We start from the raw sequence: 23,349 nt of genomic DNA on the forward strand, positions 1-23,349 counted from the left end.
ATTTATCAAAAGGATAAAATAAGAAATACATTTAAAAATGTACATTTTTTTTTGGTAAATATCAAAGTAGTATGCGTTTTTGATAAATTTAAAATCTATATGCGCTTTTTGATAAATTGTCATTTAATTTTGTATCCTTTTTCAATAATATCCTTATTGATGAATGATATGAAAACAAATAGTGATAATTTAAAGAAAAGGTTTAAACAATAAAAAGTGATTTAGAATTCTAGCAATAAGCTACTATTATCAAGTTCATTTTATAAAAAATTAATTTAATATTATACTTGATTGTAATAAAAAAGTAAAAAAAAAAAATGTTTTCTAACTTCATCGGCTTAATGTATTTATAGATCCAAAGTATTTATAGAAGTTTTTCTGCTCGTAGTATTGTCAATCATAAAATATGAGATTAAAGAGAATAAGAAAAAATTAATGAGGTAAGAGTGATTAATGAGAAAAATTTTCAATAATATGTCACAAATAAGTCTCAAACTCTAGATTTTTTATTGATTGATAAGAAAAATTCTCAATAATATATTGTACATTTTTAACTACTATAGATTCCTATTGATATATCTATGAAAATTGCTAATAAATTTAAAATTATTTTCATTATGAATAAAAAAGATATTAATTTAATTTAATTTTAGACTTTATCAAATTAATTGAAGAGTTAGTTAGTAAAATGTCTAGATTTTTAATAAAATAGTAAAATTAAAGAGTATTTAAATAAAAAATTGAAGTTACATATTATTAATAAAATGTTAGGGGCGTTTTAAGATTATTGTCAAATACTGGAGTGCATTCTAAAAATTTCCCTCGAATCCGCGATTGGACCCGAGTGATCGAATCGAGGTCTTCGAGCTGCGGCAATGGCGAGACTGCTCGCCTTCAGAGGACTCGTCTCCTCTTCATCCTCTTCGACGCCTCATCTGCGTCATCACCATGACTCGCTGGTCCGCATCGTTGCCTTGGGCGTCGGCAGCCTCGACGACATGGTGGCGGCCCTCGACCGCTCCGGCGTCCCAGTTAACCAAGACTCACTCAACGCGGTCATCGACACTTGCAAAACCGAAGCCGGCGACGGCGGGAGCGGCAGCGGAAGAAGACTTCTGCGATTCTTTTCTTGGTGCCTGCCTCGGGTTCCCCAAGAACACCTCGGAGACGATGTCTTCAACCGCGCCATCCGGGCCTTCGCGGCGATGAAGGACCTCACGGCCATGGGGATCGCCATTTCCCGTCTCCACGAGGAACGCCGGATGATGACTTTGGAGACGTTCACCCTAGTCTCCGACACCCTCGTTAAGTCGGGCGAGGAGGAGGACGCCGTTCGCCTCTTCCGCGGTCTGGTTCGAGCGCGGCTGCTGCAGATCCCGGACGGCGGAGGCGAAGGGGCGAGCAGGGGGCTGCTCGTCATGGTACACGCCCTCTGCGCCAGAGGGCACGCGGGGATGGCACGGGGCGTCGTGTGGCGCCACCGGCGCAATCTGCTCTCGGGAGGGGGCGAAGCCACTCGGATCATACAGCAGAGTCTCCTCCACGGATGGTGCGTCCGGGGGGACGTCAAGGAAGCGCGCCACGTGATGGATGAGATGAAATCGCTAGGTTTTCCTCCCACCATAGCATCGTACAACGATCTCCTCCTCTGCCTGTGCCAGAAGAACGTCAAATCCAATCCGTCCGCCCTTGTTCCGGAAGCCACAAATTTGATGACGGAGATGAGGACATCAGGGGTCCCCGCCGCCACCGCTAGCTTCAACATCCTACTATCTTCCCTTTCCAGGGTTCGGAGGGCCAAGGAAGCTTGCCGAATCCTATACCTGATGCAACAGGGGGAGGCAGAATGCTCTCCCGACTGGGCAAGCTACCACATCGTCATCAGACTCATGTATCTGACTGGAAGATTTGTCAGAGGCGATAGGCTTCTCAAGGAGATGCTCGAGGCTGGCTTGCTTCCTGGGACAAGTTTCTACCATAGTCTAGTAGGTCTCTTGTGCGGTCTGGAGAAGGTGGATCATGCACTCCAGACGTTCGACCAAATGAAGAGATGTGGGCAGTACAATGCGCCAACATATGAGTTGCTAATAGAGAAGCTCAGTAGGAGTGGAAGGTTTGAACAGGCAACCAATCTGTGGGAGGAGGCAACAGAGAGGAATGTCATTCTTCAATGCTCGAGAGACTTGTTGGATCCTTCCAAGACAGAGGTATTCAAACCAGTGGCAGCTGAGAAAAAGTTAAGATCACAGAGCTATAGCAAGGTCTCATAGTCTTCCTTCCCAGTACAAGAAAAATGGCTCTCCCAATTCCTAATGCAAGCTTGAAAAGGAGAATGGCTTGCACATTCTAAGGGTAGATTTCTTTGCTTTAACATTGGTTAGGTTTCTTTGCATTTCAAGCTTCTTATATTTATCACCACACGAATTTGTAGTTGCTATGCAACCACAAAAATCGATGTGCAAAATTGCTGATTGAACATAAATGCAATTCATGTTTCCACTTATCACTTTATTGAATGATTAGGGTTGTGTTAGATTGACTACAAACTAATTGATTATCTTCTTTATTAGCTCTCATTTTAGGACACTGCTAAATGCCATGTTTTGTCGAGCAACCCATTTGAACATCTGATTAGGAGGCATATGATTGTGTGATGAGGAGGCTTGCTACATTAGAGTATATCTCATTTTATAGGACATTGCCTAGATGTTATGTTTTGTTGGACAACTCATTTGAGAGCCTAAGCAGGAACTTGCAAACATTCTTCGACTTGTATATACACAAATGTTAGCACGACTATGAGACAACTTCCGTATCAACTATTATTGCAGAAACAAGTGAGGTTTTATACTCATTTAAAAAAAATCAAGTAAACCTAATTCAACTGCTTTTAATATCAGAACAAGAAACCTATCCATATATTTATCTCTGGAGATATAATTATGCATTGTGTCACTCAAAAGAGTCCTTGGAAGCTGCAGGGATTCCATTTGATCTTTTTGTCTCATTGTGGTCTTTATCTTGGTTCTTGCTTGCCAGGAGCGGCACTGTCTCTTTCTGTGCCATCTGCAATAGCAACAACCATGTTATCGTCAAAATGCCAAGTGAAACACATACTTTGAGGACATATATTTGCAAGAAGAATTAGTATATTAAATCGATCACAAAGAATGCCTGAGGAACACCTGCGAAATGGGCAAAGAATCGTTTGCTGATTTCTTCTTGCTCTCTTGCACAGAGAAATATGAATACAGACCCATTCCAAAGACGGCGGTCAGGATTCCCATAATGTTTCTAGCTGTGAAGGGGTCGTGAAGTATAATGTAGCCGAAGGAAAGAATGAGGCAGGTCTTGACGTGGCCAAGAACTTGATATGTCACTGGTGATGTCGTTCCAATTACTAGGAAGGTGCTGAAGTTGACAGAAACCGCGATCAAGCAAGACAAGACAATGAACACCTTCAAGAAGAATTTCACACAGCGAGTTAACATTTTCTTGCTAGTTGAACAAGGTAGAGAAAGGAAACCTAGATAGTGTGTCAATGTTGGAATACGGGATATGTTAATTAACCAGCATACCAGAACCATAAAGGAATAGTTGTAGGCAAACACGCTTCGCTTGGTGAGCAGTCTGTCCACAGATGGGCCAGTGGCAAATAGAATCGCTGCTTGGAATGGTGATGATTGATACAGAAGCTGTGTGGATGAAACCTTCAACCTCTTTTGAATTGTGTTCGTCATCTACCATTCAATTTGATGGTCAAGAAAAACCGAATTGAACTTTGACCTGTTTATTGGTTTTTCCTTCTTTTTGGAAAATTTGTGTAACAAATAAGAATGTGCAGGAAGGATACAATTTGTCCAACACATGTAGTAGCAATAGCCAGAAACGAGAGGATTGAGCCGACAAGGTTGAGGTTCAGATCTGTGACCGATGCAATGCCAACTCCAAAGAGCAGGACAAGAAGAGAGAACTTTATGCTCTTGCTGGAAACAAATTCTAGTAAGTTTCCAGCACCCAGATATCCAGTAAGAAAAGGAGTTTGATATCGAAATTCTCCATCAAACCTGAATTTTTTCTTCAGGAATATAGTCTCCAGCAGGACTGTGAAAGGGATGATGGCTAGTTTAGTCATCTGCAATTCGGTAAGATAAACTGCTGTTATAAATTTATGTTCTTAGCAATGGTTAGGTTTGTGTAGGAAACTACTGGCCTGGTAGAATCCAACCGAGTTGAAGCCAAGGCAGAGGTTAAGGAATCCAATGGAGGTGCCGTTAAGAATCCCGAAGAGAACCACTGTCTTTGCATCAATCAATTTGGGCTCGAAGAGGTGGAAGCGCTGTGCAACATGGAGGGTGCAGAAGGTCACCATTAGATGCCAGCTTGTCAGGGTTGTAGCTGCCAATGGATAATTCAATAGCACAACAATCAAATATGGCTCCAACAATGTTTGAGATCTTGTTTTAATTCTTGTATTAGGAGCTACTGACCGTAAGGGAAGCCAAGGCTGCTCATGAGAGCTTTGTTGCATATGACAATGGAAACCGAGGAGGCAACTGAGAGAGCTAGAGACCCAACCATCCCAATCTGAAACCCTGAACCCTCCACGGAGGCCATATTTTCCTGATTAATACCTGAAACAACGATGCATATGCTATCAGATTCTTTCGTGCCAATTTGATATGCTTGTTCAGAAATAACTATGACATATCATGATAATAAATGCCTTGATTCATGAAGAGAAAAAGAGCAAAATGGGAAGAAAACTTTGCCTCAGTGCAAATCCCAAGTTGGCAAACCCTGTGTGGTGGTGATCACCACTGGCGACGACTGCCGGAGTAGATCTCTCTTTATCTTGTTATCTTCTATTGATTTTTGAGATGAGAAGTTGTAATCTATGAGCATGGCAAGAAATGAGAAGGGGGTTATATATGTTTGGTATGTTCAAAGAGAAATTTCATGTACATCCTTGAAAGTTTATCTATTTTTTAGAATGGCCTCAAGATTATAAATTATTATGTTTTTTTAGTATGGAAAGGACCTTGGAATATAATTTACTTATCATTGTATCCAATAATTGTTGTTGATAAAATCATAATAAAGTTTAGAATGAATTTAATCATTCATGCCTTTAAACTTTAAGTTTGCATTGCAATAGAATCAAAAAAATTGGAAAATAAAAAATAACATTGTTGAATTAATTAAGGTTGTTAAGAGTCGATTATTTGGTGAGATTGCAAGCAAAAGCAATGACACCAACTAATTGGTAAGTGGTTGATGGAAGCTTTGGTGGTTGGTGGATCTTAGAGTTCACTCCAAAGTCATCCAACAATTAGAGGGATCATCCTTTATCACTCATTAACATCTTCCTTTGATTAGTCTTCTCACATGGAAAAAAGGGGTTGATCATTGTGTTTGGTTGGATTCTTGTCACTTTGATATATATATATATATATAAATCAAAGTTTTTTTTTAAAAGAATCATCATTGTGTTTGGTTGGATTCTTTTAAAAAAAAACTTTGATTTATATATATATATATAAATCAATTTTTTTTAAAAAAGAATCCAACCAATAATGAAATTTTGTCACATTTAAATATATTACTGGTTTGCACACAATTATCTATTGTCAAAAAAAAAAAATAGTGATACATAAGATCTAAAATAACTGTTGCACAATGAGATAAAAGAGTTACATATGAACTTTATGTCTTGAACTTGTGTAGCAATGAACAAAGTAGACGTTCATAAAGGGAGCCAAACTGAAGTTTGCAACAAGTTCTTTAAAAGATTGGTCTAGATCAGCTAATGCAATTAGTTAAAGAATAGTCCAAAAAGCTAACCTCGTCCAACCAGGTCTCGATAAAGAGTTGTCTAATGTGCCAGTCAGTGCCCTCGATCAATGCCAATAAGCGGCATTATAACATTGAACAATGTATTTGCTGGAGGAAACAGATAGAGCCAAGTTAATTGACCGAAGTGTGCAGAATCAGTTCATACATCACAAGATTCGGGCAGGGTATAAGCATTAGTGTTCATAAAGGGTGCCAAACTGAAGTTTTTAACAAGTTCTGTAAAAGATTGGTCAAGATAAGCTAATGCAATTAGTTAAAGAATAGTCCAAAAATCTGACCTCGTCTGACAAGGTCTCAACGAAGAGTTGTCTGATGTGACGAGTCAGTGCCCTCGACCAATGCCAATAAGCAGCGTTATAACATTGAAGGAAACAGATAGAGCAAAGTCGCTTGACAGAAGTGTGCAGAATCAGTTCATACGTCACAAGATTCAGGCAGGGGATAAGCATAAACGGCATGATTGATAAACCTTCCAATAGAGCTGGGACATTAGACGAAATCTGACTGACTCCATGTCGCTAGAGCAGGGACATGGTCAACCACATCAACTAGGAGGAAATCAATTTTGGGATATCAGATGATGGAGTTGCAACTAAGATTTGCAAGTCACCCCAAAAATCTTTACTTGAATGTTCTTTGTGTCCTTGATCATCGGGCTGTTTATGTTAACACTGCTCAAGTATCGGAACTTCGGGTAAGAAGCAGCTAAGTAAATTCTTCAAATAGGCAAAATGTAATCAACTCAACAACGTTTGAGAGGGAGGTCATCAACCACAGCATGATCAACTAGGAGGAGATCCATCTCGGCATACTAGACCCAGAAGAGGGTAAGCTTCCTGGTAACTTTGTTGCTTCTACCAGACTAAGAAATAATGGCAAAGTTAATTTTATGTTGATTTTGTATGAAGCAACACCAATTGTAATAATAATCACAGATAACATATATCTTAAATAATGCCTCATGCTGTCTGACAAAGGAGGATTCAAGGGATTGCGAAGCTTGAACAGTGTGCTCCTGTGATCGTAGCTACAATCCTGTTTTAACCAAGAAGGCAAGGAGAGTACACAATGACTTGTAATCATTGGTTTTAAGGAAGGCATTATACATCACAAGGGACAGTTCCTGATCTGGATATATGCCGATACCTAACATCTTATTAAAGAATATTTTTGCATCGTGTACAAAGTCCCGTTTACATAGTCGGTTGATTATTGCACTAAAATCTTTGATTGTAACCTCATATCCAGATTTCAGCATTTCATCTAAGAGCACAAAGGCTTTATCCGGCATTGCCATCCCACAATATGCTTGAATGACTGTCATATAGCAAAATTTTCTCAATCTGATACCCTGATGCAAAAGAAAATACAAAACCTCCTCTGCTCTGTCAACTTGACAATTTAAACAAAGACAATCAATGAGATAGGTATAAGTAACAGGAGTAGGCACCAGTCCACCATTTATCATTATATCATATATGTGGAAAACCATTTTTGAATTTCTCTGTTCACAAAAACCTTTCATAACTGTATTATAGGTGATCGAGTCGGCACCTATACCCAATGTAACCATATTGTTCAGTTTATCAAAAGCCTCTTTTACTTGACCACTTTTACAAAGCGCCTTAATAACTACACTATAAGTAATTTTATTGGGTATGATTGCTCTCCCATCCATTTCCTCAAGCATCATCCTCATGGAATTGATATCCCCAATTTCACAAAATCCATCAATAAGTGTACTGTAGGTTGTGGCTGTAGGAGCCAATCCATGCATATCCATTTGCTTCAAAAATTCCTTTGCATCGGTTGGATTTCCAATCTTACAAAAGCCATAAATCAAGGAATTATAAGTCACAACTGTAGGAGTTACGGCCGACCTAATTAGTTGCTCATATATTCCAAGAGCTTCTTTGACATCACCAACTTTTGCAAAACCATCGATAACAATGTTATATAATGTAATGTCCAATGCCTGACCATTAGCAACTAGGTACTCCAAATACCACTTCGCTTCTGACATCAAACCTTTCTTGCACATGCCGGAAAGAATTGTTCTGTGAAATAATGAAATAGGCATCACATTGTTTGAGCGTATAATCTGGCATAACTGAAGTGCCTTGTTTATTTCTCCTAATTTGCAATACCCACTTATGAGGATGGAATATGCTACCAGATCCATATCGAGGTTATTATCTTTTATCTCATTGAGCAACTCTTCAACTTTCGCAATCGATGCTCTTTTGAAAAGGGCAATGAAGAGAACACTGTAAGTCACAATATTCAGCTTGCATCCCCTATCAAGCATATCCATCCTCTTCAATCCTTCATTGACATTGCCTTCATCACAAAGACCACTTATCACAATAGTATTAGTAAAGAGATCAGGCTGCAGTCCCTGTTTTATCATCATTCTAATGAGCATCCAGATCTCACGCATCGATCCAATTAAGCGACACCCATTTATAAGAGTATTATACATAACCACATCAGCCTCTATGCCATCATTTTGCATGCGCTCAAAGAGTTCCAAAGCTTCTTCCACCTTTCCTGCTAGACACAATCCATGCATAAGCGCATTGTAACTATATTTATCTGGAACAAATCCATACTTAAAGGAAAGAGAGAGGAGAGACCATGCGATCAAGATAAAGCCAGAATTACATGCTCCGGATATGAGAGAATTGAAGGTAATCAAACAAGGGTAAAATGATTTCTCTTTGCTTATCTCTTGGAAGAATGATATTGCATCTTGCACTCTTCCTTGTTTGCAGAGACCATCAATAAGGAGATCAATTGTGTGCCCTCCACAATAAACCCCACTAGCTTGGATTTCTCGATAAAGATCAAGAACAATATCTGTATATTTTGCACTGTATAAGAAACTGTGATAAGTAGATACAGAAGCTTGCATGTCCAAGATAGCCATCTCACGTAATACGAAACGAGCATCATCAATCATTTTTGATCTAGCATATATATTTGCCAGCATATCCCACACAATGCTGCTGGAATCCCAATGTCTGAAATGAGTCAACAAGTGCTCGCAGAATAATGGTGCCGATCCAGCTCCTTTTCACATTTAAAAATAAAAAGAAGGTAATTTGACAATAAGCAACAAAGAAGCCATGATCATTCAAGCAAACATATATAATCAAATAAAAGGACAAAGAATTATAGCAACCAGCAATTGGTACAATTTATAGGTTCATAAGTAGTGTAAATGATAGAAAATTAGAAATAACTAGAAGCATTAAGAGGTTCATCATATGTTTTCCATCTTGTTGTAACTCAGCTAGTTGCAAGGTTTCAAAATGTGTATGCAGGAGCCAGGAGCCAAGAGCCAAGAGCCATATGCAGTGAGTAAAATAACATTTATATCGATACCTAAAGTGTTCATCACTTGCAAAAGTTAACACTTACAAGTTACAATCTCCTAAACAAGGTAATACAGGGTTTCGTAAGTTTAGTCAAGTTTACATTGGTTTAAAACCAGATATGATTCTTTAACTGCATTGTAAATCTTACTAATGTTATCAATAGTCATTGCAATGAAAAACTAAGAAGATGAGACTGATAACATTACATCATACAATGTTCACAAGGATTTCCTTGGTCAATCAAATATGTGCGAGAATAGAATACTGATTATGAAAAATGAGAGACATAAACCAACCATTTTTAGAACTATATCAACTCTTGCCAGAAAATATGATTTTTTTTATAGGGTAAAGGAATGGTAGAAGAAACAAGAAAAACCTTGGTCATACACCATCTGTCGCAAAACCCTTATAATGTCGTCCAATCTCCCGTCTCTGGCCAAGGCGTGGCAAGCCTCCAACCTCGATATCCAGTATCTCACATGAAATTTAGGGCACGGTACCATTTCCTTCTTCAGAGCCCCATGTTGACTGATGCCCTCGTGGACGAATCCACACGGAACAATCCTTTCGGCCTCTGGTTTGAGTAAAGGGACAATTTTTCCCAAGAAATTCCTGGTCTCTGAGGTAGAAGAAGAACCGGGCACAAGCTCCTGCTCCTCCTCGGAGGCAACCTCCGCCGCCAGACACGAGAGCAGGTGACAGCTTGTGGAGCAGCGGCGAGGAATTCGCGGTAGAGATGAGAGATTCGGCCGGAACAGCATTGAAGCATCGAAGACCTAGGGTTTCATAGTAGATATAGAAGCGCTCCGCCGCCCGCCAACGTCTTCGTCGGGAGGAGTTCCCGACCACCGACTCCGTCGCATGCTTGGAGGAGAATCGAATTAGACCGGTCCGGTCCGGTTCCTTTAGAGGTAAAATAATAAAATAAAATAGCGCCCATAATTATCAGCCTAAGAAAAACTAGGCCCTGAGGTAAAATTATAGGTTTGTCCATTAGGATCCTCTCTCTTGACTTAAAAAATTAAATATATATTAAAATAATTAATTATATATATAATTAAAGAAATTATATATTAAAGAATATTTTACATGATTTCTTGAAATAATTTATTCAACAATTAATATTATTTAAAATGTACTCTTCTGACATTTTTTTTTTTGAAGCAAAGTCATCAATTATATCGTTATATAAGATATCTTTCAATATGTCTTTTCCATGCAAAGGATCGCTAAGTCATTCAATTTCTCTTGACTCATTGTAGTTCTCAAATAATATTTCAATAATTTTAATTTTGAAAAGCTCCTTTCAGCTGATGCTACAGTCACAGGAATAGTCAATAAAATTTGATAAGCAACCACGACCATAGGAAAAATATCCATTTTCAATGCAAACTCTAAAATTTTAATGGTTTAGCGTCCCGGCTATGCGCTTTCAACTGTGTACCTGCATTTACCTCTCTCCATATCCATGGGACTGACTCTAGGGGGGCCGCTGATGTGGCGGTTCCACATTTTTTTTTCTAAAATTTTAATGGTCGTCCAAGATTTATTTGTGTCGTATGCTTCCAGAGGTAGCATCTCTTGCAACATTCATAATTCCAAAAGTAGATCATATGCATCAATATCAGACAGATCATCCTTTTTTAGAGCAGATTCAAGATTCACACAATATTTTCTCAAATCATCTTCATCCAATGCCATTAACTGTTCTCCATCGAAAGAGAATCCAAACATCTCTTCAAAAGTATTCAATTGTTCAAACCCATTCCTCAACTCCATAAGAGCAATATCTACCACAACAAGAAAATAATCAGTCCTAAAGCATTCTTTAGCTTTTTGTGGTTCTCTTTCAGTATTAGAAATCTCATCAAATTGTCTTTTTCTAGAAGTTTATCGTCGCTCAGGAAATACAGGATCAACTCCTATATTGGAAGCAATTTCTTTAGCAGAATTTATGACAAATGCAAATCCTTTGTCCCTATAATTCTAAAAAAAAAAAAGAAACAAACCCTTTCAATTGTTTCACTGCAACATCAATTCGCATCATTTCAGATTGTAAGGATTTACTGACCGAGTTTATGTTGTAGAGAATATCATACCAAATTACCAAGCTTAACAAAAATTCAAAGCTGCTAAGTTCATGTGTTGCTAACAATCTAGCATCCCTTGATAATCTTGTATCATCAGTTAAATCAGCTACCTTAAGTAAAGTTTCTCTGATTTGCCCAACTTGTGATTTAATGGTTTCGACACTTTCGATATGACTTTCCCACCTTGTGGTGCACAATGATTTAAGTGTCAAATTATCCAAACAATCAAGTAAAATACTCCAATGCTTTGTAGAATTGGAGAACACTGTATATATGCATTGACATGCTCCAAAAAAAGATTTTGCTTTAACACAAGATTTTACCATATCACAAATCACTAAATTAAGACAATGACTACCACATGACATGTAAAATGCTCTCGGATTTATATCAAATAATCTTTTCTGAACGCCTTGGTGCTTTCATTCCATATTAGAATCATTATCATAACCTTGTCCTCTAATATTATCAATATCAAGGCCAAGAGAGTGTAATGCATCACATAATTCATTGAAAAGACTTAATCCACTCGTGTTTCCAACATTCAGAAATTCTATAAAGTACTCCTCAATTTTTACAGGAATACATGACACATCAACACACCGTATTATTAAAGTCATTTGTTCCTTGTGGCTTGCATCAGGAGTACAATCAAGTATCATCGAATAATACTTTGCTTTCTTGACATTTTCAATGATTACACTTTTCAATTTTAATGACATATTTATTATCAACTCATTTTGAATTTTATGATTGAGGTAATGAAGATGAATTTCTTTTCCTTTAATGAGCCGAAGATGTTCTTGCATTATAGGATCAAACTCGGCAATAATCTCAATCAAGCCCAAGAAATTACCTTTTGAACCATCTTCCAAGTTTTCATTATTTCCACGGAATGTCAGGATATTTTTAGTCAAATATTTTACCACTGCTACAATTCTTGTCAAAACCGCTCTCCAACGGTATGTTTCATTTTTAATCTGTGTTTGCAGTTCTCTATCAATTGTTTCATTTTTCCTCAATCTCATATGTAACTCCACCATGGATCTTAAATTAGCAAGATGTTCACGACATTGTTCATGTTCTCTAAGTTTCTCACTTAGATGTTTTCAATCTCTAGATCCCTCTTTTGCTAATTGACTTCGTGATTGCAATGTTTTGAAAAGCTTACAACAGAAACAAAATACTTTATCTAACTCTTTTGAATAAACTAGCTATTTTCTTCCATGATTTGTTTTGTTTGAAAGCACTCTATTATAATGTTATGAGGAAAAATGTCTACCAAATTCTTCATGAGGGTATTCAAAATTAACTTCTCTAATTGGGCCTTTTTCAACGAGTAAATCCCTCATTTTTGTATCAAGGTCATCATAAAATCTTGGATAAAATATATTTAGAGAAAGATCTATGTTTCCATCTTCCTCATTATTATTTTTGTCTTAATCCATATCTTTAGTATTTGCAATATACACATCTTCTATTTGTTCTTCAGAATGATTTGTTGGTGTGCTCTGATTATTTAAATCATCAATCAAATTTTCTTGCTCTGTTTTTGTTTCCTTCAAAATAAATTTATCCATATAACCTTTCATTGATTGAGTCATCTTCTTTTCTGTTGTTTTTTTTTCCCTTTTAGCACTTCCAGAGGAGTACTTTCTAGGCATCATTTTTCTTTAAATTCTGGTACACCAAGCACAAACATAATAAGATAAAAGTGATAATTTAATTTCTGATATAACATAGAAACAAAAAATGAAATAAATCATGTTTTGCTAAGGAATTTTAACACAAATAAAACTTAAAAGCAAGAGTAATTATATAATTTCTAAAAATGACTAACGGAAAAAAAAAACATTTATGAACCTATAACACATATTATCATTCATAGAGAATTGAAATATGCAACACAAACAATACAATCTGATCGAAAATAATAAAACTGTGTTATCTGCTGATAAAGCACAGATCCAAAACAATAGAAAAAACAATAGTAACCATGCAACATATATTGATGATAACAAACAAAAAGGTTATTGGAGATGAAGAATAAGACATCAAAATCCACTATACCTTCCTAGTTACAAATCTCTTGTCAATTTCAATCCAGTTGTTCTTTTTCGATCAAGATGATCCAATACTAAATACTTTTGGGTCTAATTTTACCTGAATCAATAGCCAAACCAAATAAACAGGAAATGATGCTGATCAAAATAAGCAATACAACTTCAAAGTTCAAAGATTATATAGGTCAGAGTCGTGCCTACATCTGTATTTGTAGAAAGACACAGATGTTGACGCCACTGTATAAAAGTCCAAGTTATTTTTTTATATTAAACGGTTTGAAAATATTAACATATTTTTGAACTATCCGGGAAAAAAAATCAAAGTGTACTGATCGAGGAAACACACATCAAAAGAAAAAAGAAAAAAGGGAAATCTTTTTTCAATAAATCTATCATTTTTTCACTTTAGGGCTTTCAGAGAACATTGGATCAAAAAAATTAGGGAAAGCATTAAAATATCAAAATGTCTTAGAAAAGATGAGATGAGAAATATGTAGAAGAAGAAAAGTAGTCTTTATATTTAAGACTTCGAACATTAACAATCAAAAATTGAAGGAGAAGATCAGAATTCAGAAGAACAAGGCTAAGCTTTGAAATACCACAAGTAAGTCCTTAAACGAAAAACCAAAAAAAAAAAAAAAAAAAATGAAGAAGAGGAAGAAATCAAAGTGAAGGTGCAATGATTTACCACATGTCGTCGTGCCATCGCGGGGCTTCGGAGATTGGCAGTGATGACAATGAGGGAGGGCGCGACAAGAGGGAGGACGACTAGGCAAGAGAGGGCTAGGGAGAGAGGGAGGGCAAGAGAGCTTCACTTCGGGCCTTCGGCGAGGAGGGAGAGGGCTAGGACGAGAGGCTTTCAATTCGGCGAGGAGAATTCTAAGATATTAAAATAAATTATTTTCTAATATAATTTAATCAAAAATATTATATATACTTTAAAGTTATTAAACAGTTGTTACAATAATTTTAAAATAATTCTAATCGTATTGAAACAATTTTAATCATGCTGAACAATTTTAATCAAGTTTATAAATTTTTTAAAATATATAATTACGCTATATATAATATTTTTGATTAAATTAAATCAATTTTTTTCAGTACGTGAAAACAATTACTTTATAACCGCTACTACTAAGAATATTTTTTAAGATGAGAAATATAGTACAAGAAAATAAACTCTAAATAAGATATTGTTCTTGTATATATGATCAATAGATCCTCTCATCATCTCTGTCCCATGTAGTCCAACAAATAACAAAAATAATCTATTTTTCGATTCAAATGTTTTACATAAATATAACTCTTTCATAAACAAAAATTACAAAGAAGCTTACACTGAATACAAATATTACAACTGGAAGAAGATAAACCTAAGAGCAAGTGTTCAACACAAGGGGGAAAGAATAACTAAGGGAGCATTTACTACAAGAACTCAGCAAAGGAAACATCAAGGATGACAAGATATTAAATGGCAATGATCCACCAACTGACAAACAAGACTGGAACTCCAATCCATTTCCTATGAATCATGTTTCCACCAGCACCTGCAGCCACAGCAATCCACAAGTTAGTAATCTATTCAGACTTCTGTTTTCATTTTCATTTTCATTGTAGCCCTAATCAATTATATAATTTCCACACACAAAAAAAAAAAATGGAAATGTGAACATGCCAATCTAATTTCTCAGTTTTGGGGTGATTATGTCAAGGAGTGTTTCTGAATTTGCCCATAAATGTTAAATGAATTCATGCACACTAAGATCTCTGTTAGTGTCCAACTATATGAGACAATAATAACTCTCTCTAACCTCATCAGGACATATCTTGTATTTACTTGGCTGGCGATGAGAGGCGCTTGGGGCGAGAGAAATCATCTTTTGCTTCATTGTATTTACTTAGGTTTAGGTTTGCCCCTAGGGGGTGCGATGGTAAATAGATGGATGAATTTTCAAGCAACGAGGGTTCAATTACCACAAAACGTAAATAAATGTCTACAATGCTTGAACCAATGGTGGCGTTGACCGTCCCCCGTGCCCCATCTGTGTTTACTGGATTTATCCGATAGTCGGTGAGAAACTTTTGTGGAACGGGCCGGCCACTTCTAGATGAATGAAGGGTAGAAATACCTAGACACTTGGCTTTTATTGTATTTACTTAGGTAGATAGAATTAAATTCTACACAAAGATCACGAAGCTGGCATACTCCCTTCCATTATTTTCCTTGTGCAGCCATGGCCCTTTCCCTTGACCTAGCCCTCTCCGCCACGTGTTTTGCCACTACAGTCATTAGAATACCCAATGGAGCAGGCTAAAGACCTCAGCAAATGTTCTTGTGAGTCTAGAGAAGAATACAACAAGTAAAACATAGACAAGCAGAACAATAGGAACCACCTGAAGATCTTATTTAGTTCATTTTTTTTTTTTTAACTTTTGCTTCTCAAACTTAAATTTTAAGATTATTTTTTGTATAAACAAAAAAATTTGGTCACGCAATTCTCTGCATGTGTATTATTTTCTTGTGTATATTGGTATCCCAATCTCCACATATTACACATCTTTATCAACCATGTCATGCTATTGACTTGACTTGCAGATACTTTGATCAAGTCATATATGTGTTCGACCATAATTCCAGTTCAACGAGCTTGACTAAGTTCTAAGGTAGAATTCCAACTTTGTGTTTGACAAATTGTTGCTATCTGCTTGTTGTTCTTAATCAGGAGCCTACTGAGTTTGACCAACTACAATACTTTAATTGAAACAAGAAGAAGATGAAAAAGTCATCTGCTTGAGAGAATAAGAACAATTTCTATTCGACTTGAAAAAAAAGTAGAAATTTTGGATAAATCTAAGTACTGGAGAAGAAGAAGAAGTAGAAATCATCTGCTTGTAATAATAAGAACAATTTTGATTCAAATTGAAAAGCAAAAATTGAAATTTTGGTAAAATTCAAGTACTGCTGGAGGGGGAGGAGGTGTGCGGGATGACGATGGACCTGCTTGTTCAACCATCAAAGAAGTAATTTCAATCAGTAAAAACCCTAATCGATTCCCCAATCCCATAAACAACAAAGCCCTAATTAACTAGGCGAAGAATCGAGATCTGGTCGCGGTTGCCCTAATTGATAAGAGTGATTACTGACCGGAGGAGCAGCCGTTGAGGTTGGCGATGCCGCAGGCCCTGGCGATATGGGTGGTCCTCTCGATGGTGAGGTTAAAGGCACTGGAGACGCTGGGGTCGGTGAGGATGGCGCAGAGGCAGTCGAGCTCGTTCTCGACAGCGTTACGCATTGGGATGCAGCAGGAATCCGACGGCGTTCCCGTCGTCAAGTTGAGGTACTGCCCGCAGGGGACCAGTTCCGCCGCACAAGTCTGAGAAGTTTGCGCTTCCACTTCTCCCGGCGGCAAAAGGACCAGCGCCAGCAGAAGCGTCGCCATTAGTTTCTCCATGGATCTACTGCTTTGTGACAGGACAGAGTAATTAAGGGAGCATTGTGCCATTGTTGTCGTCGCATGCATTTAAGTAAGCAACCCATCGTCCAGATGTGATGGAGGGGTTAGTATTTAAGAAAATAAACAATTCGAATTTAAATAAAAATAAATATTTAATGTATGTAAGTTATATTTTAAATTTAGAAAAAAATTTGAATGATATGTTGAATATTTTATAGCTGTGATAAAAAGGTGAATACGTTTGTCCCAGCGTCCCCGTCAATTCATCTGAGGGCCAGATGAATATTTTATCGTGGCACTATAGCTCATGTCTTTAATAATCATATACAAATTGAATGTAACAAAATATTAATTTTGAATATTATAGATATTAATATTTCTTATAGGGAGCATTTCTGATTATCTAAGTTAATTAAAATTATTTAAATTTTATCAATATGGTCTCTATTGTGAAATGATTTTCAATCCATAATCAAAGTTAAATATTTTTAATTAAGTTAATAAAAAATATATAATTTTAGCATAATAATATTTTATGTGTAATAATTTTAATTAATATAATCTAATTTATTTTCACATTGTAACAATGATGTAAAGTGTCCTTTTATGTTACTAGTTATAGTAACTACTAAGTTATTACAATAAGTTGAAAGAGTATTTTCAAAATTTTTAAAAGATACTAGTGTTGTTTTAATATTTTTTTTTAAAAAAATACTCGTTTTTTTTTTAAAAAGTACTCTTAATTTTTACCCCGTATTTCTATTGGATGTTCTATTTTAATATTTAAAAATTAATTTATACTGCAGAAACACTAAGCTAAGTCAGCTTGACTCATGCCCGAGCTCAAGTCAAATCTGCTCGACTCAAGGCCGAGCTCAAGACCAACCAGCCCAATTCAAGTTTGGAGTCGAGTCGGGCAGCAGACTAAAGGGAGAGCCATGGAACCATAATCCGACCTAAGTTAGGACTGACGAGACTCAGCCAACCGAGCGAACAAGTAAGAAATGTGGAGTAGGCGCATTCTCAATACTTGTGCGGATATGGTATAAACACAACCCAGAGACATGGGTTGACATGTAGGAAGTACACAGAGTGCACAATGAGGATTATCTCATTCTCTTAGGATAGTTAAAAATGTGTCCACGCATGCAGGCTAAACTAATCTATGGATCGGGTCTTAACTAGATCTGACCTTGGCTAGTAACTGGCTCAACGGATTAATTACACATTGACCCGATTCAACAGGTCATTTACACATTGATCGGGTTTAATGGGCTTGCCCCGATTAATCGGCAAATTAATAATTAATCTCGTTGATTCATTAATTTTTCTATTTTTTATTTCTATTTTCTAATTATAATTTTATTTAATATATTTACAAGATTTTAGTAATATTAATTTTGTGGTTCAATATTATTTAACTTATTGTATCTTTTTATTTAAATTAATTTTTAAAGATATTTGTTTTGAATTTTGTGATATGAGACTAGAGTATGTAAAAATTTAATTAAATTGAATAAATCGACTGCTCAATTTATTTAAAAATTTATTTTTTTAAAATAAATTATTTAATTCAATTCAGTTTAGATTTTAAAATTTCATATCCAATTAAATCAAATAAATCAAATAAACTGAATTTTTAGACAAATTAAAATTTTAAATTTTAATTTTAGACCAAAATCAAATTTTATTAAAAAAAATAATTTTTTAAACAAATTCAATTAATTTTATTAATTCAGTAAAAAATTGAATTAATTGATACTTTATTAATTCAATTTATTCGATTATTTTTTAAAATTTGGTAAATTCAGTTTGTTCGAAACAAAATTAGTTTAATTAGATTCAGTCAATTTGATTTGATTAGGTTTTAATAATCTACATCCTACGTGCTACTATTCAACCTTTTTATTTAAATATTTTTGTTAACCTATTATCTTAAAAAATTTTATATAAAACTATCTACCATTAAAGCTAATTTTATATTATATTTATTTTTAATTATTTGATATGGGATTATTCTATTTTTAATTTATTAAATTTATTAATCTTATTTAACTGTCTTAATCTTTTAATTTTTCAATGGTCTTATTTTATTCATTTAATTTTGAATTTATAAAAAAAACTATATATATATATATATATATATAGTGTTGATATCCTGCGCGTCGTACAGTGTGCGACTGTGCGTGCGTGCAGGATTCAACACTGTATATGAGTTTTTTTTAATTGTTTTTATTTTTTTTAATTATTTGTTTAGGAATTAAAAAATAATTGAAAAAAATAAAAAATAAAATATATTTTTAAGAGTTTATTTCTAGGGTTCAGGCTTTGGTTACAGTGTTAAAACTATTTTTTTTTTTAGATTTTACCTCTGCGGTTTAAGCTTTCCAATTAAGTTATAGTGTTTGGTTTTAAAAAAAAATTAAAATAAAATTAATTTAAACATTTATTGAGTATTGTAATATGTTAAGGGGATATATTAAGATATTAAAAATTTATATAAGGAAATGTTAAAGTTTTTAATTGATTTTTTAAATTTAAAATATTAAAAAAATCAAAAAAATAAAAAAAAACTGAGCGATCTCCTGCGCGCGCGCACAGTCGCGCACTGTGCGAGCGCGCAGGAGATCAAAACTCTCTCTCTCTCTCTCTCTCTCTCTCTCTCTATATATATATATATATATATATATAAGACGAAAGTCGACTGAGATGGCGTCGGTGTTGATGGAGAGGTGACTTGGACACACCTAGCATACTTACACTGGAAAAGCGGACCCCCCATGTGGAGCTCCAGGACAGTGGTAACGAGACTGTCGGTACTTAGGCTCTACGCACATTCAGACGAGCACACGAAATGTTAGAGATTAGAACCAGGGAAAAAGTCCCCGGTGCAGACCCTCCGACGCTCAAGTCAGGTATTATTTTCCTCAGAAGAACATTGTATGAAGAAAAAAAAAGAACTATAGAAGACGAGTGCGAATGTGCGCGTACCTGACTAAGGAAGAGGACCTCCCTTTTTATACGACGCTGCGTACCTTCAGAGCCTGCATGTTGTCAGAGAATGTCGGGTGTCAGGGGTTGTCGGATGAGAGAAGGCGTACGGTGGCCTCCTATTGGTGGAAGGAATGCTCCATTCGCAGATGATGACAGACCATTGGAATATTCCCTGACGTATAACAGTTATTCCCTGATAGGAGGTTACGATTCTCTGACATTATTGTCGCCTAGTGTTTTCTGTCCCACTCGGGTTTAGTTACAGACAGCTCGGGCTGACTGTTCGGGGATGCTAGCTGACTCGAGTCTTGATGAGGGAGATGAGCTATGGTGAGGGTCCCATCTTTCACACTTGGATCACTGAAGGGCCAACCGGGAGTTGTTTTACTGAAAGTACCAGGCCTGGCTATGCGGACTGAACTACGGAAACCCAACCAATCAGCGCAGACCAGACATTACTCCAAGTTGCATCTTATGCTTCAGATCTGGGACCCTAATCTGTCTGTACTCGATCGGGAATTATGCGACCGATGACGTCAAACGGTCTAACTCATTCTTTCCTCTCCTAACTGTTAACTGTCACGTCCCTTTAACTTCTAATCGTCACGCCCCCTTGACTTCTGACTGTCACACCCCCTTGACTTTTGACCGTCACGTCTCCTTGACTTCTGACTACCTGACCTTCTCGCCCCCTCCTCCCGCCTTTATGCACCGTATCACAAGCCTGCCCTCCAAGTCTAGTCGAAGGAGGTCTAAGTCCGATTGACTAGACCCAAGTCTCCTTGTTGCTTCCTTCGACATACAGGGGACTGGGGTGTGGTCAACTATCTCAATAAAGGTTCAGTCCTTCGCGAGTACGAAGATGGTAGCTCCTTCTGCACGACGGCTCTCGTGCAGTTATTGATCCGGTGCCATTGGCGCTTGCATTGAGGCGATAATTCGGAAGGCCGATTAGGAGGTCGAGAGTGTCGGGACCTTGACGTCCGCTAAAGGGGGGGGGTTGAATAGCGTCTCACCCAAATCGATCGCTTCTTCCTACACTTGTTAGTTACGCAGTGGAAAATAAAAACAAATAAGTAGAAAGATAATCTAAATATAAGACAAGAAATGCAAACCAAGCTACACGATCATTTAATGTGGTTCGAAAATTAGGGCTCCTACTCCATGGTTGCCCATAAGGTGGACGATCCCGATCCGTCAGTGGATGACTCCCCAGTAAACTCCGACTAGCTAGCTCACGTAGCTCCTTGTGGGTGGAGAAACCTCACCACAACTCTCACAAGAACATTTGAGATGCTAGGGCACAAGTATACTACTAATAGGGGTTAGCCACCTCTATTTCGTCAACCTCAACCAAGCTCCCAAGTCTTGGTTATATAGGCCACGGGTTGAAAAATCCCGCCTACTAGTTGACTGCTAAAACCATCAGTCGACTGCCCTCTGTGAAAATTCGACCGTTACAGCCCAACGACTCGATATCAGCCCTCTGTTCGCTCTCAGTTGACTAATGAAACCACTAGTCGACTACTACAGTAACGCTACAGTACTGCTACAGTAAACCCTAATCCTAGGATTTAACCCCTGAGTACATTCACTCAGCACTCGTCCTCGCCTGACCAACCTAAACCTAGCCTTCTAGCCTTCTCCATCAGCCTTGCGCCCCTCGGATGTCTCTCCATCCTTTATGTATTGCCTTTTGGAGCTTCCATCGACCTTGTCATTGCTGTCGAGTGTTCCTTTGCTAAGAGGTCGCGCCTCCGGGACTTCATCCATTGCCAAGTCACACTTGGACTTACGTTGACAAGACTACATGCTTGGACTTACACTGCCAAGACTCATCCTTGGGCTTTCCTCCTTTGCCAAGATCAAACTTGGACTTTCCTTGTTGTACCTGTATCCTGCACACTCACAATTCATATCAAATACAACAATAAACATAACTTAAACCTTTGGCCAAACATCAAAATTTAAGGTACCCAGATTGCTCCAACAGTTAGTTGTAAGAGCATGCTCACTTATAACTCGCACTGGGATGAGAGTCTAAAATTCCGACCGAGAAGTCGTTGGTCGTGAGAGCATGCTCACTTATAACTCGTGTTGGGGCGAGAGTCTGGAGTCCCGACCAGGAGGTCATTGGTCGTGAGAGCAGGCTCACTTATAACTCGCGCTGAGGTGAGAGTCTGGAATCCTAACCGAGAGGTCGTTGGGCATGAGAGCATGCTTACTTATAACTCGCGCTGGGACGAGAGTCTGGAGTCTCGATCGAAAGGTCATTGGTCGTGAGAGAATGCTCACTTATAACTCGCGTTAGGGCGAGAGTCTAGAATCCCGACCGAGAGGTCATTGGTCGTGAGAGCATGTTCACTTATAACTCGCGCTGGGACGAGAGTGGAATGCCGACAGAGAGGTCGTTGGTCGTGAGAGCACACTCACTTATAATTCGTGCTGGGGCGAGAGTCTGGGACACCGACCGAGAGATCGTTGGTTGTGAGAGCATGTTCACTTATAACTCGCGTTGGGTGGGAGTCTAGAATCCTGACCGAGAGGTCATTGGTCATGAGAGCATGTTCACTTATAACTCGCACTGGGGTGAGAGTCTGGAATCCCGATTGAAAGGTCGTTGGAGATTGAAGAAAATGCGCCCGTGGACTTAGCCCAATCCACCTATGATCATGAAGCGTATTGCACAAGACATTAATTAAATTCGAATCTCACTCTGATCCCAAGGTTGGAGCGATGCGCCATTTTTTTTCAATGCTTCCCGCCACCTCCTACTCCATTTCCCGAGATAGCCGCATGGAATTTTTGATCCTCGAGGTATGGTCTCCAGTGAGGCATGGTGCCACTGTTCTCATATCAACTCCATGATTTCCCTGTCCTTTCCATTATAAATGTCACTTCATAGGAAGCTGACATGTGTCCCATGAACTCTGCTTGATATGATGACTGACGCACGCTTTCTGCACGCGACCCGATGACGCTTCTCTCCCTTGATCTGACGGCTACAGTGCACCCCGCTGTTTTGATTGTCCGGCTTGAATCCCCATGCTCCTTAAGGGTTTTGGTTTAAAAATCCTAAAAGCCTCCGACAACTATGTAGGGGATCGGTCGACCGGCTTGAAGGGGAGTTGGATAGACGATGCCCCCAAATCGATTGATCTTCCTACACTTGTTAGTATGTGCAGCGGAATATACAAAACAAATAAGCTAAAGGAAATTAAACTAAAGACAAGAAAGAATGCAAACCAAGTTACACAATCATTTACGTGGTTTGGAGATAAAGCTCCTACTCCACGGTGTGTCCTTGAGGTGTACGATCTCTATCCGTCGGTGGATTACTCCGTGGAAGACCTCCGGCTAGCTCACGTAGCTCCTTGTGGGTGGAGAAACCTCACCACAAGTTCCACCAAAGACTCTTTACAAGCTAGGGCACAGGTAGACTACTAATAGAGATTAGCCACTTCTATTTCGTCAACCTCAACCAAGCTCCCAAGGCTTGGTTATATAG

At 37.7% G+C, this 23,349-nt stretch overlaps 3 protein-coding genes across 8 annotated transcripts; 1 reads left to right on the forward strand and 2 right to left on the reverse strand.

The window, feature by feature from the left end:
* The first annotated feature begins 830 nt into the window (after positions 1–830).
* On the forward strand, positions 831–2,278 carry LOC122045872 (pentatricopeptide repeat-containing protein At5g61370, mitochondrial-like). Its single transcript, XM_042606277.1, has one exon. It carries the CDS (start codon positions 876–878, stop codon positions 2,268–2,270), a length of 1,395 nt encoding a protein of 464 aa, XP_042462211.1. The 5' UTR covers positions 831–875; the 3' UTR covers positions 2,271–2,278.
* Positions 2,279–2,799: 521 nt separating this feature from the next.
* On the reverse strand, positions 2,800–10,131 carry LOC122045871 (UDP-xylose transporter 1-like). Of its 5 annotated transcripts, XR_006130141.1 has the most exons (12): positions 9,616–10,100; positions 8,791–8,928; positions 8,493–8,715; positions 6,135–8,406; positions 5,845–5,943; positions 4,773–4,895; positions 4,491–4,634; positions 4,214–4,398; positions 4,068–4,135; positions 3,854–3,986; positions 3,579–3,740; positions 2,800–3,458 (listed from the first exon to the last, which is right to left on the reverse strand). XR_006130141.1 is itself a non-coding variant. In XM_042606276.1 (7 exons), the coding sequence occupies exons 1-7, from the start codon at positions 4,615–4,617 to the stop codon at positions 2,953–2,955; spliced, it is 1,062 nt and encodes a 353-aa protein (XP_042462210.1). In that variant the 5' UTR covers positions 4,618–4,626; the 3' UTR covers positions 2,800–2,952. The 5 variants fall into 5 exon arrangements, 2 of the variants coding, with proteins under 2 accessions (XP_042462210.1, XP_042462208.1); XR_006130140.1 differs by having other exon boundaries at positions 6,135–8,715; positions 9,616–10,131; XR_006130139.1 differs by having other exon boundaries at positions 6,135–8,928; positions 9,616–10,131.
* A 4,516-nt stretch (positions 10,132–14,647) lies between these two features.
* LOC122045873 (non-specific lipid transfer protein GPI-anchored 7-like) lies at positions 14,648–16,929 on the reverse strand. Of its 2 annotated transcripts, none has more exons than XM_042606279.1 (2): positions 16,538–16,929; positions 14,648–14,939 (listed from the first exon to the last, which is right to left on the reverse strand). In XM_042606279.1, the coding sequence occupies exons 1-2, from the start codon at positions 16,911–16,913 to the stop codon at positions 14,860–14,862; spliced, it is 456 nt and encodes a 151-aa protein (XP_042462213.1). In that variant the 5' UTR covers positions 16,914–16,929; the 3' UTR covers positions 14,648–14,859. The 2 variants fall into 2 exon arrangements, with proteins under 2 accessions (XP_042462213.1, XP_042462212.1); XM_042606278.1 differs by lacking the exon at positions 14,648–14,939 and adding an exon at positions 14,958–16,390.
* Between the last annotated feature and the right edge of the window lie 6,420 nt (positions 16,930–23,349).

The sequence above is a fragment of the Zingiber officinale genome, chromosome 2B, assembly GCF_018446385.1.
Source record: "Zingiber officinale cultivar Zhangliang chromosome 2B, Zo_v1.1, whole genome shotgun sequence".
Lineage (NCBI taxonomy): Eukaryota > Viridiplantae > Streptophyta > Magnoliopsida > Zingiberales > Zingiberaceae > Zingiber > Zingiber officinale.

Bases quoted from the DNA above. Each gene is read 5' to 3' on its own strand.
- LOC122045871 (XM_042606274.1), bottom strand. From the start codon at position 4,617: ATGGCCTCCGTGGAGGGTTCAGGGTTTCAGATTGGGATGGTTGGGTCT. The intron at 4,399-4,490 runs GTCAGTAGCTCC...ATCCATTGGCAG, and splicing joins CAGCCTTGGCTTCCCTTACG to CTACAACCCTGACAAGCTGG. The intron at 3,987-4,067 runs GTTTGATGGAGA...ATTTGTTTCCAG, and splicing joins TTCCTGAAGAAAAAATTCAG to CAAGAGCATAAAGTTCTCTC.
- LOC122045872 (XM_042606277.1), top strand. From the start codon at position 876: ATGGCGAGACTGCTCGCCTTCAGAGGACTCGTCTCCTCTTCATCCTCT.
- LOC122045873 (XM_042606278.1), bottom strand. From the start codon at position 16,913: ATGCATGCGACGACAACAATGGCACAATGCTCCCTTAATTACTCTGTC. The intron at 16,391-16,537 runs GTCAGTAATCAC...TTGAACAAGCAG, and splicing joins CCTCAACGGCTGCTCCTCCG to GTCCATCGTCATCCCGCACA.